The 17472-nt window shown below is 45.1% G+C and overlaps 1 protein-coding gene across 1 annotated transcript; it reads right to left on the bottom strand.

Moving 5' to 3' along the window:
• Nucleotides 1-587: 587 nt before the first annotated feature.
• LOC115112946 (ADP-ribosylation factor 4-like) lies at nucleotides 588-11283 on the bottom strand. Its single transcript, XM_029640033.2, has 6 exons — nucleotides 10917-11283; nucleotides 10641-10721; nucleotides 10410-10519; nucleotides 9952-10023; nucleotides 6234-6362; nucleotides 588-3360 (listed from the first exon to the last, which is right to left on the bottom strand). Exons 1-6 carry the CDS (start codon nucleotides 10981-10983, stop codon nucleotides 3274-3276), a joined length of 546 nt encoding a protein of 181 aa, XP_029495893.2. The 5' UTR covers nucleotides 10984-11283; the 3' UTR covers nucleotides 588-3273.
• Nucleotides 11284-17472: the final 6189 nt, after the last annotated feature.

Genomic DNA, 17472 nt, shown 5'->3' with positions numbered 1-17472 from the left:
CGACGCAGTCATTCAAAGAATTACTCCGATATAAAGTGTTTTTTCTCAAAGTTGCGGGGACGTCATGTGTCCTACTTATATCAGTACACCCACTTAAGCATCATGAATCTTCTATTCAATTAAATAAACCCCACGAAGCAAATAAGCCATAGCTGTAATCACTCTTAGAGACTTACCCAGAAAGACTCACAGCTGTAATCACTCCATTTTAGTTTTTGGTTAAACTAGACACTCATTGACCGCCATACAAAAAGTCCTTACTTGGTGGGTGAAAAAAATGAAAAACATCACCTGCTGGAGGGAACTATATTTTGGGCTTCTCTCCTTACCTGTTACTCTCTGGCTAAATCTGCCTGGTTATCTGATGGAAGCAGCTAACATATAGCGTTTGATCATGTGCAACTATGTCAACGATTATAATTGGCTGATGCACATTTTGAGAAGGAGACAAAGGTTAAACGTAAACTTTTTCTAATGTTCGCAAATATGTCCCCGTTCAGTTTTAGTCTTTGCCTCCATTACACAGACCCTTCAGTGACAACAAGGAAAGTTACTGAAACAAAACCAACAAATAAAACGACTGCAGATACATTTACACACCATGATTTTATTAGAGGTAGTATTGGAAGTCAGGAAATAAATACAGGGGTGTTGATAAAGAATCTGCTTACAGTCATTCAGTGATATTTTAAAATATATATATTTTATATAACTTTCCAAGTTACAATATGTGCAATACATTGAAGTGCATTACCCCCAAAAAATGGAAATGGAAACATTTCAGAAAGCCACTTCTAAGTTTTGTTCTGATTGTATGGTTGTCCTTGAGTAAACGTTGTGTCCTGGTCGTTCTTAAGGAGGGCTCGGCTCAGCTGTTATAGAGTGACTTTGCTCCTAGACACTGATCTTGGGTTAGTTTTACATTTCCCCAACTAAATCAAATCAAATCCAATTTTATTAGTCACATACACATGGTTAGCAGATGTTAATGCGAGTGTAGCGAAATGCTTGTGCTTCTAGTTCTGACAATGCAGTAATAACCAACGAGTAATCTAGCTAACAATTCCAAAACTACTACCTTATACACATAAGTGTAAAGGGATAAAGAATATGTACATAAAGATATATGAATGAGTGATGGTACAGAGCGGCATAGGCAAGATGCAGTAGATGGTATCGAGTACAGTATATACATATGAGATGAGTATGTAAACAAAGTGGCATAGTTTAAAGTGGCTAGTGATACATGTATTACATAAAGATGCAGTAGATGATATAGAGTACAGTATATACGTATACATATGAGATAAATAATGTAGGGTATGTAGACATTATATTAAGTAGCATTGTTGAATTAAAGTGGCTAGTGATATATTTTACATCAATTCCCATCAATTCCCATTATTAAAGTGGCTGGAGTTGAGTCAGTGTGTTGGCAGCAGCCACTCAATGTTAGTGGTGGCTGTTTAACAGTCTGATGGCCTTGAGATAGAAGCTGTTTTTCAGTCTCTCGGCCCCAGCTTTGATGCACCTGTACTGACCTCGCCTTCTGGACAATAGCAGGGTGAACAGGCAGTGGCTCGGGTGGTTGTTGTCCTTGATGATCTTTATGGCCTTCCTGTGACATCGGGTGGTGTAGGTGTCCTTACCAGCAGTTGCCGTACCAGGCGGTGATACAGCCCGACAGGATGCTCTCGATTGTGCATCTGTAGAAGTTTGTGAGTGCTTTTGGTGACAAGCCGAATTTCTTCAGCCTCCTGAGGTTGAAGAGGCGCTGCTGCGCCTTCTTCACGATGCTGTCTGTGTGGGTGGACCAATTCAGTTTGTCTATGATGTGTACGCCGAGGAACTTAAAACTACCCTCTCCACTACTTTTCCATCGATGTGGATAGGGGGGTGTTCCCTCTGCTGTTTCCTGAAGTCCACAATCATCTCCTTAGTTTTGTTGACGTTGAGTGTGAGGTTATTTTCCTGACACCACACTCCCGAGGGCCCTCACCTCCTCCCTGTAGGCTGTCTCGTCGTTGTTGGTAATCAAGCCTACCACTGTTGTGTCGTCCGCAAACTTGATGATTGAGTTGGAGGCGTGCGTGGCCACGCAGTCGTGGGTGTACAGGGAGTACAGGAGAGGGCTCAGAACGCACCCTTGTGGGGCCCCAGTGTTGAGGATCAGCGGGGTGGAGATGTTGTTACCTACCCTCACCACCTGGGGGCGGCCCGTCAGGAAGTCCAGTACCCAGTTGCACAGGGCGGGGTCGAGACCCAGGGTCTCGAGCTTGATGACGAGTTTGGAGGGTACTATGGTGTTAAATGCTGAGCTGTAGTCGATGAACAGCATTCTCACATAGGTATTCCTCTTGTCCAGATGGGTTAGGGCAGTGTGCAGTGTGGTTGAGATTGCATCGTCTGTGGACCTATTTGGGCGGTAAGCAAATTGGAGTGGGTCTAGGGTGTCAGGTAGGGTGGAGGTGATATGGTCCTTGACTAGTCTCTCAAAGCACTTCATGATGACGGAAGTGAGTGCTACGGGGCGGTAGTCGTTTAGCTCAGTTACCTTAGCTTTCTTGGGAACAGGAACAATGGTGGCCCTCTTGAAGCATGTGGGAACAGCAGACTGGCATAGGGATTGATTGAATATGTCCGTAAACACACCGGCCAGCTGGTCTGCGCATGCTCTGAGGGCGCGGCTGGGGATGCCGTCTGGGCCTGCAGCCTTGCGAGGGTTAACACGTTTAAATGTTTTACTCACCTCGGCTGCAGTGAAGGAGAGTCCGCATTTTTTGGTTGCGGGCGTGTCAGTGGCACTGTATTGTCCTCAAAGCGGGCAAAAAAGTTATTTAGTCTTCCTGGGAGCAAGGCATCCTGGTCCGTGACTGGGCTGGTTTTCTTTTTGTAATCCGTGATTGACTGTAGACCCTGCCACATACCTCTTGTGTCTGAGCCGTTGAATTGCGATTCTACTTTGTCTCTATACTGACGCTTAGCTTGTTTGATTGCCTTGTGGAGGGAATAGCTACACTGTTTGTATTCGGTCATGTTTCCGGTCACCTTGCCCTGATTAAAAGCAGTGGCTCGCACTTTCAATTTCACGCGAATGCTGCCATCAATCCACGGTTTCTGGTTCGGGAATGTTTTAATCGTTGCTATGGGAACGACATCTTCAACGCACGTTCTAATGAACTCACTAATGATTAAGGTTATGTTCGGGGGAGGGGAAGCTGATCCTAGACCTGTACCTAGGGGTAAACGTCGCTACAGAGCCAACTCAGCTAGTTAGCGCTTGGAAAGCTGGTCAGCCAACCAGTCCAGTCCTTCCAACAGACCTGAACCCTGGGTCGCACAGGTAGCCTGGACAAACCACTGAGGAGAGAGGACACAAAGTTAGTCATTAACAGGTAGCCTGGACAAACCACTGAGATGACAAACAACCAGAGTGCATTATTTAGCAAATCTGGGCAGGGATTCAATCCGAGGCGAGTTGTAGTATTCAACATTTAAAGGGATACATCAGGATTTTGGGAATGACACCCTTTATGTATTTCCCTTTATCTACTTCCCCAGAAACAGATGAACTCATGGACACCATTTTTACATTTGAAGTCGGAAGTTCACATTCACCTCAGCCAAATACATTTACACTCAGTTTTCACAATATCTGACATTTAATCCTAGTTAAAATTCCCTGTCTAAGGTCAGTTAGGATCACCACTTTATTTTAAGAATGTGAAATGTCAGAATAATATTAGAGAGAATGATTTATTTCAGCTTTTATTTCTTTCATCACATTCCCAGTGGGTCAGAAATGTACATACACTCAAATAATATTTGGTAGCATTGCCTTTGAATTGTTTAACTTGGGTCAAACGTTTTGGGTAGCCATGCACAAGCTTCCCACTATAAGTTGGGTGAATTTTGGCTCATTCTTCCTGACAGAGCTGTAAACTGAGTCAGATGGGCTATACTCAGCCTTGTCTCGGGATGGTAAGTTGGTGGTTGAAGATATCCCTCTAGTGGTGTGGGGGCTGTGCTTTGAAAAGAGGGTGGGGTTATATCCTGCCTGTTTGGCCCTGTCCGGGGGTATCGTCGGACGGGGCCACAGTGTCTCCAGACCCCTCCTGTCTCAGCCTCCAGTATTTATTCTGCAGTAGTTTATGTGTCGGGGACTAGGGTCAGTCTGTTATATCTGGAGTATTTCTCCTGTCTTATCCAGTGTCCTGTGTGAATTTAAGTATGCTCTCTAATTCTCTCTCTTTTTTTCTCTCTTTCTTCCTTTCTCTCTCTCGGAGGGACTGATCCCTAGGACCATGCCTCAGACCTACCTGGCCTGATGACTCCTTGCTGTCCCCAGTCCACCTGGTCATGCTGCTGCTCCAGTTTCAACTGTTCTGCCCTCAGCTATGGAACCCTGACATGTTCACCGGACGTGCTACCTGTCCCAGACCTGATGTTTTCAACTCTCTTGAGATAGCAGGAGCGGTAGAGATACTCTGAATGATTGGCTATGGAAAGCCAACTGACATTTAGTCCTAAGGTGCTGACCTGTGGCACCCTCAACAACCACTGTGATTATTATTATTTGACCCTGCTGGTCATCTATGAACATTTGAACATCTTGGCTATGTTCTGTTATAATCTCCACCCGGAACAGCCAGAAGAGGACTGGCCACCCCTCATAGCCTGGTTCCTCTCTAGGTTTCTTCCTTGGTTCTGGCCTTTCTAGGGAGTTTTTCCTAGCCACCGTGCTTCTACAACTGCATTGCTTGCTGTTTGGGGTTTAAGGCTGGGTTTCTGTAGAGCACTTTGTGACATCAGTTGACGTAAGAAGGGCTTGATAAATACATTTGATTGATTGATTGATTGAGATGTTGCTTCAATATATCCACATAATTTTCCTTCTTCATAATGCCATGTATTTTGTGAGGTGCTGTCACGTTCTGACCTTAGTTCCTTTGTTTTGGTCTTTATTTTAGTATGGTCAGGGCGTGAGTTGGAGTGGGCAGTCTAGGTTTGTTTTTCTATGTTGGTTTTTGAGTTCGGCCTAGTATGGTTCTCAATCAGAGGCAGCTGTCAATTGTTGTCCCTGATTGAGAATCATACTTAGGTAGCCTGGGTTTCACTTTTGGTTTGTGGGTGTTTGTTTCCGTGTGTGTTGGGATGGTGTTCTTTGGCTTGCAAGCCTCTCCCTTTTTCCTCCAAACATAACGATTGGTCATTATGGCCAAACAGTTCTATTTTTGTTTAATCAGAGCCGAGGATGTTTCTCCAAAAAGCACGATCTTTGTCCACATGTGCAGTTGCAAACCGTAGTCTGGCTTTTTTATGGCGGTTTTGGAGCAGTGGCTTCCTTGCTGAGCGGCCTTTCAGGTTATGTCGATTTAGGACTCGTTTTTACTGTGGAGATAGATACATTTGTACCTGCTTCCTCCAGCATCTTCACAAGGTCCTTTGCTGTTGTTCTGGGATCGATTTGCACTTTTTCGCACCAAAGTACGTTCATCTCTAGGAGACAGAACGCGTCTCGTTCCTGAGCGTTATGAATGGCTGCGTGGTCCCATGGTGTTTATACTTGCGTACTATTGTTTGTACAGATGAACATGGTACCTTCAGGCGTTTGGAAATTGCTGATTTCTTTTGGTTTTCCCATGATGTCAAGCAAATAGGCACTGAGTTTGAAGGTAGGCCTTGAAATACATCCACAGGTACACCTCCAACTGACTCAAATGATGTCAATTAGCAGAAGCTTCTAAAGCCATGACATCATTTTCTGGAATTTTCCAAGCTGTTTAAAAGGCACAGTCAACTTAGTGTATGTAACTTCTGACACACAGGAATAGTGATACAGTGAATTATAAGTGAAATAATCTGTCTGTAAACAATTGTTGGAAAAATGACTTGCGTCATGCAAAAAGTAGATGTCCTAACCGACTTGCCAAAACTATAGTTTGTCAACAAGAAATGTGTGGAGTGGTTGAAAAACAAGTTTTAATGACTCTAACCTAAGTGTATGTAAACTTCCGACTTCAACTGTGTCTATGCATGCAGTTTGAAAAATGTTGTTCATTAGCATTAGCGCAATTACTAACTATTGTTAGCGCAATGACTGAAAGTCTATGGTAACTGCTGGCATGGTAACAGCTAGCATGCTAGTGTATACCATAGACTTCCAGTCATTGCGCTAACGCTAGTTAGAATTGGCTTGCGAAACCTTAGAGATTCTAGATGGTCATACTTACAGGAGTATTCAGTTGAAGTTTCCTCAGTCCCAGTTTATTTGTGATGTCACTGACAGACATGGCGTTGGGAAGGTCCTGTTTGTTGGCGAACACCAGCAGAACTACATCTCTCAACTGGTCCTCTTCAAGCTGTGGGTCAACAGCAAAGAACACAGGGAATCAGAACAGCCACAGTACTGAATGAGTTATTACACTTTTCTCTGTAATGTTGCATCGTGTGTGGAGGATCAATAACACAGAACACAGGGAATCAGAACAGTCACATTAAACAGGTAAACACTCTCTCCTATCTCTATTAGAACAGTCATATTACTGTATTATTACATTCCTCGTAGGGAATCAGAAAGATCCCATTATACTGTTACTACGATCCTCTCCGGTGGCCAAGAGCAAACTTAAGAGTTGCATTTACATTACATTTAAGTCATTTAGCAGACGCTCTTATCCAGAGCGACTTACAAATTGGTGCTTTCACCTTATGACATCCAGTGGAACAGCCACTTTACAATAGTGCATCTAGGTCTTTTAAGGGGGAGAAGGATTACTTTATCCTATCCTAGGTATTCCTTAAAGAGGTGGGGTTTCAGGTGTCTCCGGAAGGTGGTGATTGACTCCGCTGTCCTGGCGTCGTGAGGGAGTTTGTTCCACCATTGGGGGGCCAGAGCAGCGAACAGTTTTGACTGGGCTGAGCGAGAACTGTACTTCCTCAGTGGTAGGGAGGCGAGCAGGCCAGAGGTGGATGAACGCAGTGCCCTTGTTTGGGTGTAGGGCCTGATCAGAGCCTGGAGGTACTGAGGTGCCGTTCCCCTCACAGCTCCGTAGGCAAGCACCATGGTCTTGTAGCGGATGCGAGCTTCAACTGGAAGCCAGTGGAGAGAGCGGAGGAGCGGGGTGACGTGAGAGAACTTGGGAAGGTTGAACACCAGACGGGCTGCGGCGTTCTGGATGAGTTGTAGGGGTTTAATGGCACAGGCAGGGAGCCCAGCCAACAGCGAGTTGCAGTAATCCAGACGGGAGATGACAAGTGCCTGGATTAGGACCTGCGCCGCTTCCTGTGTGAGGCAGGGTCGTACTCTGCGGATGTTGTAGAGCATGAACCTACAGGAACGGGCCACCGCCTTGATGTTATTTGAGAACGACAGGGTGTTGTCCAGGATCACGCCAAGGTTCTTAGCGCTCTGGGACGAGGACACAATGGAGTTGTCAACCGTGATGGCGAGATCATGGAACGGGCAGTCCTTCCCCGGGAGGAAGAGTAGCTCCGTCTTGCCGAGGTTCAGCTTGAGGTGATGATCCGTCATCCACACTGATATGTCTGCCAGACATGCAGAGATGCGATTCGCCACCTGGTCGTCAGAAGGGGAAAGGAGAAGATTAATTGTGTGTCGTCTGCATAGCAATGATAGGAGAGACCATGTGAGGTTATAACAGAGCCAAGTGACTTGGTGTATAGCGAGAATAGGAGAGGGCCTAGAACAGAGCCCTGGGGGACACCAGTGGTGAGAGCACGTGGTGAGGAGACGGATTCTCGCCACGCCACCTGGTAGGAGCGACCTGTCAGGTAGGACGCAATCCAAGCGTGGGCCGCGCCGGAGATGCCCAACTCGGAGAGGGTGGAGAGGAGGATCTGATGGTTCACAGTATCGAAGGCAGCCGATAGGTCTAGAAGGATGAGAGCAGAGGAGAGAGAGTTAGCTTTAGCAGTGCGGAGCGCCTCCGTGATACAGAGAAGAGCAGTCTCAGTTGAATGACTAGTCTTGAAACCTGACTGATTTGGATCAAGAAGGTCATTCTGAGAGAGATAGCGGGAGAGCTGGCCAAGGACGGCACGTTCAAGAGTTTTGGAGAGAAAAGAAAGAAGGGATACTGGTCTGTAGTTGTTGACATCGGAGGGATCGAGTGTAGGTTTTTTCAGAAGGGGTGCAACTCTCGCTCTCTTGAAGACAGGAGGGACGTAGCCAGCGGTCAGGGATGAGTTGATGAGCGAGGTGAGGTAAGGGAGAAGGTCACCGGAGATGGTCTGGAGAAGAGAGGAGGGGATAGGGTCAAGCGGGCAGGTTGTTGGGCGGCCGGCCGTCACAAGACGCGAGATGTCATCTGGAGAGAGAGGGGAGAAAGAGGTCAGAGCACAGGGTAGGGCAGTGTGAGCAGAACCAGCGGTGTCGTTTGACTTAGCAAACGAGGATCGGATGTCGTCGACCTTCTTTTCAAAATGGTTGACGAAGTCATCTGCAGAGAGGGAGGAGGGGGGAGGGGAGGAGGATTCAAGAGGGAGGAGAAGGTGGCAAAGAGCTTCCTAGGGTTAGAGGCAGATGCTTGGAATTTAGAGTGGTAGAAAGTGGCTTTAGCAGCAGAGACAGAGGAGGAAAATGTAGAGAGGAGGGAGTGAAAGGATGCCAGGTCCGCAGGGAGGCGAGTTTTCCTCCATTTCCGCTCGGCTGCCCGGAGCCCTGTTCTGTGAGCTCGCAATGAGTCGTCGAGCCACGGAGCGGGAGGGGAGGACCGAGCCGGCCTGGAGGATAGGGGACATAGAGAGTCAAAGGATGCAGAAAGGGAGGAGAGGAGGGTTGTGGATGGATGGAAGAGGAGAGAGTAGCGGGGGAGAGAGAGCGAAGGTTGGGACGGCGCGATACCATCCGAGTAGGGGCAGTGTGGGAAGTGTTGGATGAGAGCGAGAGGGAAAAGGATACAAGGTAGTGGTCGGAGACTTGGAGGGGAGTTGCAATGAGGTTAGTGGAGGAACAGCATCTAGTAAAGATGAGGTCGAGCGTATTGCCTGCCTTGTGAGTAGGGGGAAGGTGAGAGGGTGAGGTCAAAAGAGGAGAGGAGTGGAAAGAAGGAGGCAGAGAGGAATGAGTCAAAGGTAGACGTGGGGAGGTTAAAGTCGCCCAGAACTGTGAGAGGTGAGCCGTCCTCAGGAAAGGAGCTTATCAAGGCATCAAGCTCATTGATGAACTCTCCGAGGGAACCTGGAGGGCGATAAATGATAAGGATGTTAAGCTTGAAAGGGCTAGTAACTGTGACAGCATGGAATTCAAAGGAGGCGATAGACAGATGGGTAAGGGGAGAAAGAGAGAATGACCACTTGGGAGAGATGAGGATCCCGGTGCCACCATCCCGCTGACCAGAAGCTCTCGGGGTGTGCGAGAGCACGTGGGCGGACGAAGAGAGAGCAGTAGGAGTAGCGGTGTTGTCTGTGGTGATCCATGTTTCCGTCAGAGCCAAGAAGTCGAGGGACTGGAGGGAGGCATAGGCTGAGATGAACTCTGCCTTGTTGGCCGCAGATCGGCAGTTCCAGAGGCTACCGGAGACCTGGAACTCCACGTGGGTCGTGCGCGCTGGGACCACCAGATTAGGGTGGCCGCGGCCATGCGGTGTGGAGCGTTTGTATGGTCTGTGCAGAGAGGAGAGAACAGGGATAGACAGACACATAGTTGACAGGCTAGAGAAGAGGCTACGCTAATGCAGAGGAGATTGGAATGACAAGTGGACTACACGTCTCGAATGTTCAGAAAGTTAAGCTTACGTAGCAAGAATCTAATTGACTAAAATGATTAAAATGATACAGTACTGCTGGGGTAGGCTAGCTGCGTTGTTGACACTACCCTAGTCAAGTCGTACCGTTGAGTGTGAAGTTTCTACAATGCTGCTTTTATAGTTGCTATAGGAAAGTGTGGAAATATGAATGGAAATATGAATGGAAGGACAGATGACTCACCATGTTCTGTAGTTCCTCTGTAGCATCATTTATCCTCTCAGGATCGTTGCTGTCTACCACAAATATAAGACCCTGGATGAAGATATTGGAACACAGACACATGCTTTTAAGGAATGAGGAAAATTGGAATTGGAATACATTTTCTGAGTTGACGGGATTTGCAATTATCCCATAGTTAAGGCTATTAGGGTTAGGATACCTGAGTGTTTAAGTGAGGCTGTTAGGGTTAGTTGAGGCTGTTAGTTTAGGTTTATTAGGGTTAGGCTTAGTTGAGGCTGTTGAGGTTAGGTGAGGCTCTTAGGGTTAGGGTTAGTTGAAGCTGTTAGGGTTAGTTGAAGCTGTTAGGGTTAGCTGAGGCTGTTAGGGTTAACTGAGACTGTTAGGGTTAGGGTTAGTTGAAGTTGTTAGGGTTAGTTGAGGATGTTCAGGTTAGTTGAGAGTATTAGGGTTAGTACTACCTGCGTGTTCTGGTAGTAATGCTTCCACAGAGGTCTGATGACGTGCTGACCACCTACATCCCACACCGTGAAGCTGATGTTCTTGTACTCAACCGTCTCCACATTGAACCCTATGGTGATCAGCACAAAGGACATTCAGCTATGCTCTGTCTAGCAGCGCAGGGTCAAATACATATAAGAAGCAAACGTTGTCAATCAGTGCATATAGCCTATATATCAATCAATGCTTACCAATAGTGGGGATAGTGGTGACAACTTCTCCAAGTTTTAGTTTGTACAGGACAGTGGTCTTCCCTGCAGCATCTAACCCAACTGTAGGAACAATATGGATCATTTTAAAACCTAAGTAATATGAATAATATTCATATAATAATAAGCCTATGTCAAATCAATCAAAAAAAGTAAATGTTATAACACATTGTAACAAATACATTGTAACATTGTACAGACATTGCAACATTGTAATAATAACACAATGACATTAACAATGTTGGAAATAAGTATTACCCATCAGAATTCTCATCTGTTTTTTCTCGAAGAAACGAGAGAAGAGTTGCGAAACCATAACACCCATTATTGCTAAAAAAATATGTTTTGCTCTTTCAAATAATTCGAAAGGAATGAAATCTGCAGCAGCCTATCTCGCTCCTCAAACAATTCTGCAGGGGTAGACAGCAGCACACACTGATTTATACGACTGGTTTGCATTGCGCTGCTTATATAGTCTACTCAGCCACATGTGTAACGGGACACCAACACAGAGCACTGTCATTTCAGCCTGGTCACACAGGTACAACAGTCAATTGACTGCGACGATTCCTCTCTACACGTTTCATCCACGTCACTTTCACTTTGTTGGCCTCGGAATACAGGATGTTGTAATGTTTCTCATCTGTAGAGATATAATCTGATTGGTCTACAATGCTGCTATTCATTCTCTGTTAACTAAATGTTGTCTGAAGATAAAGCCGATGTCACACAAAGCAACCTGTACAGCAAATGTTGTTGCTGGCAACAGAGTTGCATCTGGGTTGCTTCGTGAGTCCATTTCAATCGCGTTTGAATTGCTTCGTGTATCAGCAAAATTGCTTTAGATCATGGCACTTGCTACTTACATCTGCAACAGAAATTGCTTCCAGGTTGCTTCGTGTGAGTGATTTCGGCTCTAGAGAGAAAGGTCTACTCCTGTGTGTGTGTGTGTTCGTGTGCGCATTTCACAATGCTCTCTATTCAAGCAAATCAACAGAGAAAGAAACTGTGATGAAATAAAGACAAACCATCTAGATCCTAGTGTCCTGTTTATTCACATAAAAATACTTTCTCGAAATCTAAAGGCACAGCCCAGATTGATGCAAATGTCGCCTATATAAAATATATCCTAGTAGAACATGTTATTACTTCAAACTCGTAAAAGTGACAAGCTAACACGTTTTTATTTTCGTCTTAAACTATTTTATATCGAACAAGTGCCTTTGATTTGACGGCCTCCACATTCGCAGTTCGGCGCGAAATAACCGTTAAACCCGATGACGTGTATCTACGCATGAGCTTAGTTAGCCAAAGTCGGTCTGACATCGCCTTCAAGCGTGATAGGCTAAAACTGCTTCTCCAATAGAAATCCCCAGTATCTTCATACTGTCTTTCAACACGGTTTAGCTACATACAGTATGAGGACACAGGTCTGGATCTTATTTTTTGGAATAACAAAAACAAGTCATCAGTTGGGCTGCCCAGGGGCGCTGATCTCCAGAGTCCCTCATTTATTTTGTTGATCACTCTCACCCAATCGCTTATCAAAATGGCATAAATCATGGCCAAATGTGTAGATTCGCGGGAAATTAGCTTTAAAACGGTCAACATTTCTCCCCACCCGATGGCAAAATGCATAGAATTCCAGGAAATAAGCTGTAAACCTGCAAAAAAAAATCTAATAAACTATGTGTTTGTAGATGACTGAAGTGAAATTGTAGAGTTTACATCAACCTCACTCTCACTGCGTGCAATGTAAATATTGAAGAAAACCGCTGTTCTCAGGCAGAAAGTGGGTGAAACCATTCACTTCAGAAAAGGTGTGATGTTAATAACGTTTCCTTTTTTTAGTCTGCCTGCTCTTCAGTCTGAGAGAGATATGTTGAAAGCCGGTTCGTGTCTCATTCCTCTGCATGTAAAAACTGTTTAAAACAGTGTAACACATAGTGTCTTTTGAAAACCGTTTAATATATCACAAAGTCAATAGCCAATGTGGCTATGTATATATTTATGTTGTGCTAATGTATTTAAAGCCTATTTCGACAAGTTAACCAAGTGTTTGCTGGCTTAGCTAGCCATGTTAATGATGTGCTAACTTGCACTGTCAGTGAATTGTAATGTCACGCTAGCTATTGCAGGCATTTGATTTATTGGTAATTCAAGACATCTTTTTTATTTATATTACATTTTTTTACCCCATTTTCTCCCCAAATTCGTGGTATCCAAATGTGGATCCCATCACAAATTTGAACACCAGTGTCCCATCACGACAACTCCCGTACGGAGAGAGCCGTGCGACTGCCTTAACACAACCCAGTCGAGCCGCACTGCACTGCTTCTTGACACAATGCCCACTTTAACCGGAAGCCAGCTGCACCGATGTGTTGGAGGAAACATCGTGCAACAGTGTCAGTGTGCATTGCACCCGGCCCGCCACAGGAGTCGCTTGAGCTCGATGGGACAAGAACATCCCTGCCTTCCTAACCCGGACGACGCTGGGCCAATTGTGCGCTGCCCCATGGGTCTCCTGGTCGCGGCCGGCTGCGACAGAGCCTGGATCTCTAGTGACACAGCTAGTACTGCGATGCAGTGTCTTAGACTACTGCGCCACCTGGGAGGCCCATTCAAGACTTCTTAAGTGACTTAGACTTATTAAGTGAATGTTATTTTCTTACTACCTTAAAAGGTTTATATAAAACAGGTTGTACTTGTGCTATGTATTTATGGATTGATGTCACTTAACATTGAAGGCATGTAATCATTACTGTTGCTCCTATATAAAATATGTCCTACCTAACCAGTGAACTTGTGGATGTGACCATCAGGTCAATCAATGCCTGTCATCACTGTTTGATACCTTTCACTGTAGGTATGTCTTACTGTATTTTTGTTATTTTCTGAACATAGCACATATTTACTATTTGATCACTTTGTGCATTCAGTCTGAGAGAGATGTTCTGTGAGAAGCCAGTGAACTTGTGGCTGTGACCATCCTGTCAATGCCTGTCATCACTGTTTGATGTATTTCACTGCAGATGAAAACCAAGTTAACCTGAAGTGTGGGTGTCCATGTACCTTTCTTCTGGGTGGCTATATGAAGTTGGTTACACTCGTTTTTGCTCTTCTCCAAATTGTATGTGAAAATAAAACATTGTAGAAACACACACAGTAGGAAATGTGGACTAGTTTCTGCCAAGGAATCGAAAAAGAAAAATACAGTGTCAAAAGCGACAAGAATACCATGTAATCTTTCAAGTTTCGAAGTAATTTTATGAATAATTTCTAATTGATACAGAAAAACAAAACATACACAAACTCATCTTTTTATAAACATTTGTGTCACTTCTAGACTATTCTCTGAGCAGATAAGGGAGTTGACCTTTGCCTAGGGAGTTGACCTTTGCCTAGGTCTATAAAACTGACAGATTTTAAAACATGGATAAAACAAACTTCCAATAAATAATCAAAGTCGATCTGTAACACTTAGAAGGTTGGGTTAATATGATATAATGTAATTCCTTATAATACAATGACAAAGAAAACTTTAAAAAAAAAGATTTAGCAAATGTTTTAAAAAAGGTACTCAGACCCTTTACTCAGTACTTTGTTGAAGCACCTTTGGCAGTGATTACAGCATCAAGTCTTCTTGAGTATGACGCTACAAGCTTGGCACACCTGTATTTGGAGAGTGTCTCCAATTCTTCTCTGCAGATCCTCTCAAGCTCTGTCAGGTTGGATAGGGAGCGTCGCTGCACAGCTATTTTCAGGTCTCTCCAAAGATGTTCGATCAGGTTCAAGTCTGGAATCTGGCTGGGCCACTCAAGGACATTCAGAGACTTGTCCCGAAGCCACTCCTGCATTGTCTTGGCTGTGTGCTTAGGGTCGTTGTCCTTTTGGAAGGTGAACCTTCACCCAGTCTGAGGTCCTGAGTGCTATGGAGTAGGTTTTCTTATGAATCTCTCTACTTTGCTCTGTTCATCTTTCCCTCAATCCTGACATGTCTTCCAGTACATGCAGCTGAAAAACATCCCCACAGCATGATGCTGCTACCACCATGCTTCACAGTAGAGATGGTGCCAGGTTTCCTCCAGAGTTGATGCTTGGCATTCAACAAAATAGTTCAAGCTTGGTTTCATCAGACCAGAGAATCTTGTTTTTCATGGTCTGAGAGTCCTTTAGGTGCCTTTTGGCAAACTCCAAGCAGGTTGTCATGTGCCTTTTACTGAGGGGTGGCTTCTGTCTGGCCATTCTACCATAAAGTTCTGGTTGGTGGAGTGCTGCAGAAATGGTTGTACTACTGGAAGGTTCTCCCATCTCCACAGAGGATCTGTGGAGCTTTGTCAGAGTGACCATCAGGTTTTTGGTCACCTCCCTGACCAAGGCCCTTCTCCCCTGATTGATCAGTTTGGCTCTAGGAACAGTTTTGGTGGTTCTAAAATTCTTCCATTTCAGAATGATGGAGGGCACTGTGTTCTTGGGGACCTTCAATGCTGCAGACATTTTTTGATACCCTTCCCCAGATCTATGCTTCCACACAATCCTGTCTCGGAACTTTGCGGACAATTCCTTCGACCTCATGGCTTGGTTTTTGCTCTGACATGCACTGTCAACTGTGGGACCTTATATAGACAGGTGTGTGCCTTTCTAAATCATGTCCAAACAATTGAATTCACCACAGGTGGACTCCAATCAAGTTGTAGAAACATCTCAAGGATGATCAATGGAAACAGGATGCACCTGAGCTCAAATTAAAGTCTCATAGCAAATGCTTATGTCAAAAAGGTATTAATTTGTATTTTTTATCAAATGTATAAAATGTTAACCCTATTTTTGCTTTGTCATTATAAGGTATTGGGTGTAGATTGATGAGGATAAAATTACATTTAAGAATAAGGCTCTAACACACATATGTCAGAGTCAAGGCCCGCGGGCCACATCCGGCCCGCAAGAAGGTTTTTTACGGCCCCTGGGATGATCTTGATTTATTATTAGAACCGGCCCGCAGCAAGCCGGCAGCCCGCAGATCTTTTACACGCACCAATACTACATTTCCCACAATGCAAAGGTGACGCACCGAGCAGTAAGCTGCTTCATTTCAATATTTATTGGCACAGCAGTCGTCAGCATCACAGTAAAATTAACTTTCAGATACCCATCAAAAATGGCAAAACGGAAGGTGGATACTGAGAACCGGGGGTTTCAAACAAGGTGGGAGTCGGAGTATATGTTCACGAAGGTAGCTGGAAAACCTGTGTGTCTTCTGTGTGGAGAAAGTGTGGCGGTACTGAAAGAGTATAATCTGAGACGACATTATGAAACGAAACACGCGGACAAAAACAAGAATATGGACATGGAACAAAGGCTACAAAAGGCAGAGGAATTAAAACGAGGCCTCAAATCTCGACAGGCTCTGTTCAAAAAGCCAAATCACAAGGCCAGGCTGCTGTCAAGGCCAGTTTTATTTTGGCAGAAGAGATCGCTAAATCAGCCCGGCCATTTACGGAGGGGATTTCATCAAAAACTGCATGATTAAAGTTTGTGACGAAGTTTGCCCAGAAAAAGGCAACTCTTTTTAAATGTGAGTCTGAGCAGAAACACCATTGCCGAGAGAGTAGACCAGTTGTCCATCAATCTAAAAGAGCAGCTTGTGAAAAAGGGAAAAGATTTTATTGCATATTCCTTGGCTGTGGATGAGAGCACCGACATTTCTGACATTGCCCAGTTGTCAATTTTCATCCGCGGAGTGGACTCCAACCTAAGCGTGACAGAGGAGTTTTTGGCTTTACGTCCTATGCATGGCACAACTACGGGGCATGATTTGTATGAAGAGGTGTCAAGATGTGTAAATGAGATGGAGCTGCCTTGGGAAAAACTCGTGGGTTTGACAACCGACGGAGCACCTGCGATGTGTGGACACAGGAGCGGACTGGTGGCGAAGATACGGGAAAAGATGCAAGAGGAAAACGCGACAGGTGAGCTGACAGCTTATCATTGTATCATACACCAGGAAGCGTTGTGCGGTAAAGCCTTGAAAATGGAGCATGTAATGAGCATCATCACGCGCACAGTTAACTTTATCAGAGCCAAAGGTTTGAATCACCGCCAGTTCAAGGCATTTCTGACGGAGTTAGAAACGGAGCATGGTGATTTGCCTTATCACACAGAGGTGCGATGGCTAAGCCAGGGAAAGGTGCTTCAAAGATGTTTCGAGCTTCGTGAGGAGATTTGTCTGTTCTTGGACAGCAAAGGGAAAGACACAACACAACTCCGAGACGAAATGTTTCTGTGTGAAATGGCTTTTCTGTGTGACATTACGAGTCATCTGAATGCAATAAACTTGCAGCTGCAGGGTCGGGATCGTGTCATCTCTGATATGTACAGTACAGTGAAGGCATTTAAAACCAAACTGACTCTGTGGGAGACGCAGATGCGGAAAGAAAATTTGAGCCACTTTCCCAGCTGCCAGACCATGAAAGAGAAGCTCTCTACCAGTGCGTTCCCGAGCACACAGTTGGCTGATAAAATGGGTATGCTTGCCGCTGACTTTCGACGCCGATTTGCTGACTTTGAAGCACAAAAAGCAGGTTGGAACTGCTCGGTAACCCATTTGCTGTTGACGTGGAAAGCTCACCACCAAACCTCCAAATGGAGTTGATTGACCTCCAATGCAATGATGCACTGAGGGCAAAATATGCGGCAGTGGGTGCTGCGGAGTTCGCCCGTTCCTCCCGGCACAATGCCCCAGCTGCGCATCCAGGCTGCTCAAACGTTGTCTATGTTTGGCAGCACATACCTGTGTGAACAACTGTTTTCT

This window comes from Oncorhynchus nerka, linkage group LG28, assembly GCF_034236695.1.
Source record: "Oncorhynchus nerka isolate Pitt River linkage group LG28, Oner_Uvic_2.0, whole genome shotgun sequence".
Taxonomy (NCBI): Eukaryota; Metazoa; Chordata; class Actinopteri; order Salmoniformes; family Salmonidae; genus Oncorhynchus; species Oncorhynchus nerka.
This window is presented reverse-complemented; position numbering and strand designations above follow the sequence as displayed.

What these genes read in the sequence shown, in the direction of transcription:
- LOC115112946 (XM_029640033.2), bottom strand. Translation starts at nt 10,983, where the DNA reads ATGGGTGTTATGGTTTCGCAACTCTTCTCTCGTTTCTTCGAGAAAAAA. An exon ending in CACCACTATCCCCACTATTG is followed by an intron (nt 10,520 to 10,640) that starts GTAAGCATTGAT and finishes TGATCACCATAG; the next exon opens with GGTTCAATGTGGAGACGGTT. An exon ending in AACTTCAACTGAATACTCCT is followed by an intron (nt 3,361 to 6,233) that starts GTAAGTATGACC and finishes CTCTCTCCTCAG; the next exon opens with TGGTTTGTCCAGGCTACCTG.